This window comes from Thalassophryne amazonica, chromosome 20, assembly GCF_902500255.1.
Source record: "Thalassophryne amazonica chromosome 20, fThaAma1.1, whole genome shotgun sequence".
Classification (NCBI taxonomy): domain Eukaryota; kingdom Metazoa; phylum Chordata; class Actinopteri; order Batrachoidiformes; family Batrachoididae; genus Thalassophryne; species Thalassophryne amazonica.
This window is the reverse complement of record NC_047122.1, coordinates 50,095,152-50,102,893: the sequence shown is the minus strand read 5'-3', so window position 1 is coordinate 50,102,893 and position 7,742 is coordinate 50,095,152. Positions and strand designations below refer to the sequence as shown.

At 49.5% G+C, this 7,742-nt stretch overlaps 1 protein-coding gene across 1 annotated transcript; it reads right to left on the bottom strand.

Annotated features, from left to right (window-relative positions):
• Positions 1–5,511: 5,511 nt before the first annotated feature.
• Positions 5,512–7,372, bottom strand: sp8a (sp8 transcription factor a). Its single transcript, XM_034160404.1, has 2 exons — positions 7,352–7,372; positions 5,512–6,894 (listed from the first exon to the last, which is right to left on the bottom strand). Exons 1-2 carry the CDS (start codon positions 7,370–7,372, stop codon positions 5,695–5,697), a joined length of 1,221 nt encoding a protein of 406 aa, XP_034016295.1. The 3' UTR covers positions 5,512–5,694.
• Between the last annotated feature and the right edge of the window lie 370 nt (positions 7,373–7,742).

Below are 7,742 nucleotides of genomic sequence, written 5' to 3'. Positions count from 1 at the left end.
CTGTTGGAGGGAGCGTCTGTGCCGTTCACGGTTTTCACTGACCATCGGAACCTGGAGTATATCAGGACCACCAAGCGGCTGAACCCCAGGCAAGCCCGCTGGTCACTGTTCTTCGGGCGTTTTGACTTCCGGATCACCTATCGCCCAGGGACCAAGAACCAGAGGTCGGATGCCTTGTCCCGGGTACACGAAGAGGAGGTCAAAACTGCACTGTCGGATCCACCGGAGCCCATCCTGCCGGAGTCCGCTATCGTGGCCACCCTCACCTGGGACGTGGAGAAGATCGTCCGGGAGGCCCTGGCACGGAGCCCGGACCCAGGTACAGGTCCGAAGAACCGTTTATACGTCCCACCAGAGGCCAGAGCTGCAGTCTTGGACTTCTGTCACGGTTCCAAGCTCTCCTGTCATCCAGGGGTGCGAAGGACCGTGGCAGTTGTCCGGCAGCGCTTCTGGTGGGCGTCTATAGAGGCCGACGTCCAGGAGTATATCCAGGCCTGCACCACCTGTGCCAGGGGCAAGGCTGACCACAGGAAGGCCCAAGGACTACTCCAACCGCTTCCTGTGCCTCATCGCCCCTGGTCCCACATCGGCCTGTATTTCGTCACGGGCCTCCCGCCGTCCCAGGGCAACACCACCATCTTCACGATAGTGGACCGATTCTCCAAGGCGGCCCACTTCGTGGCCCTCCCGAAGCTCCCAACAGCCCAGGAGACAGCAGACCTCCTGGTCCACCATGTTGTCCGTCTGCATGGGATACCCACCGACATTGTCTCAGATCGTGGTCCCCAGTTCTGCTCACACATCTGGAGGAGCTTCTGCAGGGAACTGGGGGCCACCGTGAGCCTCTCATCCGGGTACCATCCACAGACGAACGGACAGGCAGAGCGGGCCAACCAGGAACTGGAACAGACCCTCCGCTGCGTCACATCCGCGCACCCGACGGCCTGGAGTAACCATCTGGCCTGGATCGAGTATGCGCATAACAGCCAGGTGTCTTCCGCCACCGGCCTCTCCCCATTTGAGGTGTGTTTGGGGTATCAGCCCCCATTGTTCCCTGTGGTGGAGGGAGAGGTCGGTGTGCCCTCGGTCCAGGCCCACCTGCGGAAGTGCCGTCGGGTGTGGCGCTCCGCCCGTTCTGCCTTGTTGAAGGCCCGGACGAGGGCGAAGACCCATGCAGACCGCCGGCGATCCCCGGCCCCTGCTTACCAGCCCGGGCAGGAGGTGTGGCTGTCCACGAAGGACATCCCCCTCCAAGTGGACTCCCCCAAGTTGAAGGACCGGTACATTGGACCTTTCAAGATCCTCAAAATCCTCAGTCCTGCCGCAGTGAAGCTCCGACTCCCAGCTTCACTGCGGATCCACCCGGTTTTTCATGTGTCCAGACTCAAGCCTCACCACACCTCACCCCTCTGTGCTCCCGGTCCGGCGCCGCCTCCTGCCCGGATCATTGACGGGGAGCCGGCTTGGACAGTGCGCCGGCTCCTGGACGTCCGTCGAATGGGCCGGGGGTTCCAGTATTTGGTGGACTGGGAAGGGTATGGACCCGAAGAATGCTCCTGGGTGAAGAGGAGCTTCATCCTGGACCCGGCCCTCCTGGCCGATTTCTACCGCAGACACCCGGACAAGCCTGGTCGGGCGCCAGGAGGCGCCCGTTGAGGGGGGGGTCCTGTTGTGTGGGCCGCCAGAAGAGGATGTACTGCTGGCCCACCACCAAAGGGCGCCCTGCCTGAAGTGCGGGCTTCAGGCACGAGAGGGCGCTGCCGCCACGGACACAGCCGGGAGTGACAGCTGTCACTCATTAATTCCTGACAGCTGTCACACATTCTTCATCATCGCACTCCATAAAGACCAGACGTCATCTCCGAGATATCATACTTCATTGGAGGTAATACTCTCAGCCTTTTTGTGAGATTTATAAATCTGTTATTGTGAGTGTTTGCAGGAGAACCGGTCGTTTTTGCAGAGGCTGTGCAAGACGGCGCTCCTTTTCATCTGAGACCGCTGCAACGTGTTGAGTGAGAGGTGGAGGTGGCATTCCCACCGCTGTTGTTACTGGGTGTACACACACCCACACTTGACTGTCTTTGTTCTTCACCAGCAGTACCAGATCCGACAGTCGGGGACGGTGATCACCTGGGAATTCGGGACTTGGCGGCTCCAGTATTCACCAGGTTCTGTGGGGGCGGAAATCGTGTGGTTCCGGCTCTTCTCAGGACAGACGTCTTCTATCCTCGAGCCTGCCCACACGTCACCTTTGTAATTTGACTGTAATTATATTCTGAGATTGTCTGTATGTTCGTTGTGCACGTTTCACAACATTAAATTGTTACCTTTTGGCTCATCTATTGACCGTTCATTTGCGCCCCCTGTTGTGGGTCCATGTCACTACACTTTCACAACAATCACAGTAATATTCATTCATTCATTCATTTTCTATACCCGCTTACTCCAATTAAGGGTCCCTGGGCGCTGGAGTGTATCACAGCAGTCATAGGGTGTGAGGCGGGGTACACTCTGGACAGGATGCCATTCTATCATAAGCTCCCAGTGTTAACATATAGGAATTTCAATTTTGAGGGTTTTACAGTTCTTGAGTTTTAGGACACGGAAGGTTTTGCCGTACGAACGGACAGAAGGATGGACGGATGTTCAGCAATTTTGCTTGACAAGCTCAACTTACAGTTGTGAATAATGCAATTTAACTGACATTGTGTTCAGTTAAACTCAATACATCCACTGCTTTACTATCCCCCCCTGCTGAATGCAGTTATAAGAAATCGTTAAAAAACACTGATAGCAGCAGAGCGCCCTGGTGGGGCCATCATTATTTAATGTGTTGCCACAGTAACTTTGAAAAGTTACTTCATTAGTTACTTTTTACAGTTACTTCAAACTGTTACTTCATCAGCAGAGCTTCTCCGCAGCTGTTGAAGTAACTAATAAAGTAACTAGTAATCTAACTTGGTTATTTTTATGATTGAGTACTCATAAAAGTAACTTTTAGTTACTTTGCTGATTACTTACTTTGCTGATTACTAAATCTTAAGAGTAACCAAGTTAAACTGCTACTTACCTTAGTTACATTACTTATTAGTTACAAGTTGTTGGCAGCTGCTAATAAAGTGCACTATACTCAGCTAGATGGCTTGGTGGTTTCCCTCACTCGTCTTCTTGCATGATCACTCAGTTTTTTGACAACTGCCTACTTCAAACAGGTTTACCGTGCAGTACCATACTGTTTCTATTTCCTAAAGATTGATGTAAATGAAGTCCAAGACATTTTCATGGACTTGGAAATATACATATATCCATCTCACTTGTCTACGGCTGGCTGGATATATATAGATAGATATCGATAGATCGATATCTATCGATCTATCGATAGATAGATAGATATCAATAGATAGATATCGATAGATCGAGATCAATAGATCGATAGATAGATAGATGGATACGCCCTGCCACTCACCAGATACCCAGCTGGGATAATAAGTTGGCCACAGCAGGAGATAGATGCCACTGATGTCAAGACACGAAAACTCCTCACAATGCACTGAGGTTTCCACCCAAAGTCCAGCACCCTGAGACTCTATGAGCAACGGAAGGAGGGAGGGTGAGGATTAGAAAGTGTCAGAGCCACAATACAGGATGAGACGAGGAGCATCCATGAATACATCAGAAAGGTGGCCCCCCAGGATCAGCTGCTACAAGAATGCCTCAGACAGCTGAAGACAGATGGTGATAAGGAACAGGGGGAGGAGATATCCTGGAAGACCAAGCCCCTCCATGTGATGTACCATTAACAGATAGAGGAAGTGGCTGACATCAAGAAGACCTACCAGTGGCTGAAAAAGGCCGGGCTAAAGAACAGCACAGAGTCTCTGATCATGGCAACACAAGAACAAGCCCTAAACCCCAGATCCATAGAGGCAGGAGTCTACCACAACCAACAGGTCCCAAGTTGCAGGCTGTGCAAATGTACCCCAGAGACAGTCCAGCACACAGTAGCAGGACGCAAACTGGGACAGCGTACATTGGGAGGTACAACCAAGTGTCAGGAATCATGTACAGGAACATCTGTGCTGCATACGGATAAAAGTCCCAAAGTCCCGAAGGGAGACACCACCAAAGCAGCTGCTGGCCAACTAACCAGACATAGTGGTGGTTGACAAGGTACAGAAAACCACATCTGTGAACAATGTAACAATCCCAGTTGATAGCAACATCAGAAAGAAGGAGCACGAGAAAATAGAGAAGTACCAAGACCTGAAGGAGCAAATGGAGCAGATGGAAGGTAAAGTCCAAAGTGGTCCCAGTGGTAATAGGAGCAGTAGGAGCTGTAACCCCCAAACTGGAAGAGTGGCTAGCAGATTCCAGACACAACATCAGAGGTCTCTGTCCAGAAGGGTGCAGACCAAGGAACAGCTAAGATACAGCGCCAAACCCTCAAACTCCCAGGCCTCTGGTCGAGGACCTGAGCTTGAGGAACACACACATAGCCCCCCCAGGAGGTAAGAGGGACATTATCTACTGTATATATATATATATATATAGAGAGAGAGAGAGAGAGAGAGAGAGAGAGAGAGAGAGAGAGAGAGAGAGAGAGAGAGAGAGAGAGAGAGAGAGAGAGAGAGAGAGAGTGTCACTGTTTTGTTCTCAATTTATTCCCAATCCCAGTACAATTTATTAAATATTCTGATTATATAAATCTAGTTCATTTACATTTTTTTCTGAACATATTTTAAAATTTGTACTTTAAATACAGGCCTGCCAATAATACTGACCAGCACTATATGACTCCTTTAAAGTTCAGTTGGTCATGGGTGGAATAATTGTTGCAAATAAATAAATAAAATGATCATCTTCAAAAACACATGTTGAATTGTCTTCTACCAAATTATGATCGATATCCTGAACAAATTAAGTACTGAAAATTCAGAAAAATTGGAGGAAATCTGAATTTTTCACACGGTATATGACGCAGTCACAGATAACTGTACACAAACTGAACACAAGGTGGTGCTGGAGCCAAAATATAAAATTCTTTCTGCTTGTTTTGAGCCAATAAAAAATAAAATTAAAAGTTGGAGTTTTGTTATTAGAATTACTATTTCTTCATCATTTATTAGCATCATATTTCTCAGCTATTTACCCCCATTTTCTCATCTGATTTTAGGCTACAGACCAGAATAAAAATATTATTATTAAGGTCGACTATATATTTGTATTATTGTACTAAATAAATTCAATCAATCGATCAAAGTTTGTATTTGTTTCAGAATACATTTTTTTAAATTACCAGTTAGGCTATTTATATTTTTAAAAACGATTGGGGGCTCGTTTCCATCATGTAAAAAACAAAACAATAACAACAACAAAAGTATTTTTCGGGATAAGCGTAAAAACTGGATATTTATTATTAAGGAACCTTTAAAAAAACATTTGTGAGTTTTGGCCAAAGTTTGATTATAAAATCATGTTTTCTCTTAAATGAGAATTTACGCCAATAGGAGTTTATAAATAGGCCCGTTAAATTAAATGTCTTCAAATAATACGTGTTTGAAAGAGTAAAAATTTATTTTAAAGAAGGCTACAAACATGAGGTAAAAACACAGCTGAGGTTCTTCTTAAAGTGCTGTTTCAGTTCTTACGTGTCCAACAAAAAATAAGCACTCCACCTGTGCGTTTTGGTGATTAAACCGCATTTTGTCCCTCGGTACTTCGGATGGTCTCGCGCTCCTGCAGCCGTACCGGAGACTGGATCGGGGTCCCGGTCACGCCGCTGTCCGTGTCGCTGCTCCCCTTTCCGACCCCCAGCTCTGCTGCGTCCTCCGAGCCTTCCCCGCTGTGCGTCCTCAGGTGCTTGGTGAGGTGATCGGAGCGCATGAACCGTTTGCGGCAAACGGCGCACTCGAAGCGCTTTTCTCCGGTGTGCGTGCGTAAATGTCGCTGGAGCTCGTCGGAACGCGTGAAGCGTTTCCCGCAGAAGAGCCAGTTGCAGACAAACGGCCGCTCGCCGGTGTGCCAGCGCAGGTGCGCCTTCAGGTGGGAGGTCTTGCCGTAAACTTTCCCGCATCCCGGGATGTGACAGCTGTGGATGCCCCTCCTTCGTGGGCTCGTGGCCCCCTGTCCACGGCTCTCCGCCTCTTGACAGTTGGGGCAGTCACATGTGGCTCTCCCGGGGTAACGCCGCGATGAGGCGCGCGAGGACGCGGACAGAGAAAGAGCGGGGGGTTCCGTCGGCGCAGGCACACAGGACACGGTGGAGTCCGTGTAGGAGGTCGGCGCAGGAGGTCTGAAGCCGTCAAACAGGTGCTGGGAGGCGTTGAGGAGGTGCTGAGAGGGTCCGTGGCTGAAGGTGGGGTGGGGGAGCGAGCTGTAGTCGGAGCTGTATCCGCTCAGAGAAGAGACTCCGCCGGGACTCTGCGTGTCCGCCCAGCCCACGTCCCACCAGGCGGGAGCCCCCGGTGCCTCTCCCACGGGCTTAAACCACTCATAGGGGTGCATCCTGGGACACATCATCCCGTCCACCGTGGAGGGGAACTTAGTCACAAGCACAGACCTTTGCGCGTGCGTGTGGTTGGGAAGCCCGCTGTCTGAGGTCTGATACACCGTCAGATCACCTCCAAACTGAGAGCTCGGGGTGGTCACCGAGAAAACACTGGAGGAGCCCTCCGTCAGTCCAGTCCCGATACTCCTGGAGTTCACTGGGGGAACGCCGAGCGACGTGAGACATGCGCCAGTACTCGCACCTCGATTCCACGCGTGGAAGCCCTTCATGAGTCCCGGGGCTCCATCAGACACAGCGGGGGAGCAGGAAGGGCCGGGATCCCCGATTCTGCTGCAGGTGGCGGCCAGCATGGCCAGTGGAGTGCTGCCCAGTCGGGGCTCTTCCTGTGGAGAACACAGACATGTCACTCAAGCCTGCCTGACGCAAGGGGCAGGCGTGCGTAAAAACGCGCAGAAAACGGGTCTGTGGCCATAGATTTTCCTGTAGAAGTGTTAATTACTAAATGTGTCCCTCAAAAATTTTATTCACTTCATGCAGGGTTAAATGTGTTTGCATCAGTGCAGCCTGGTGGAGCAAATCAGTGCGCACCGGGGAGCCAAGGCGCGTTTACCAACGTTCGTCTGACATGTTGGAACGTTTTCTAAAAATTAAACCCACTATTGTTTTCAGTGTCCACCTTTTTTCTAACTTAAATTAAGACAGACAGACATCCAAGTGTCAGGATAGTAAACAATCATTCATTCATTTTCTATTCCGCTTACCTAAGGGTCATTGGAGCGCATCCCAGCAGTAGTAATCATACATTTTTCGACACGTATTTTTGCCAAAATGCAAACTTACCCCAAGCAGTGTAGCAGCCATGGTGTGTGCTGAGAAGAGAGGCGTCTGTGACGTGTTCACGGTCTGCTTGAGGAATTGTTTGTTCCCTGCAGCTTTGAAGCGCAGCTGAGAGTCTGCTGACCAATCAGAGAGCAGCTCTGCGTCGCTTCAGGTGGAGTTGTAAACTTTAAAGAGAGGTGCGGCAGAAGTCAAGGCCAACACTGAGATGAATCATCAGTTTAATATCTTGAAGAACAAATTATAATTTGTTCGTTTGTTTGTTTACATCAAAGTTAAAACTGTGTCCGCTCGTGGTTTAATTTAATCCAAAATGCAGTTTAGAAGACTTAAACATGTAATATGAAATTTCAAAAGAAAGAAGATATAAAAAAAAACTCTATAATTGCAACAA

What these genes read in the sequence shown, in the direction of transcription:
- sp8a (XM_034160404.1), bottom strand. Translation starts at nt 7,372, where the DNA reads ATGGCTGCTACACTGCTTGGG. An exon ending in TGGCTGCTACACTGCTTGGG is followed by an intron (nt 6,895 to 7,351) that starts GTAAGTTTGCAT and finishes TGTTCTCCACAG; the next exon opens with GAAGAGCCCCGACTGGGCAG.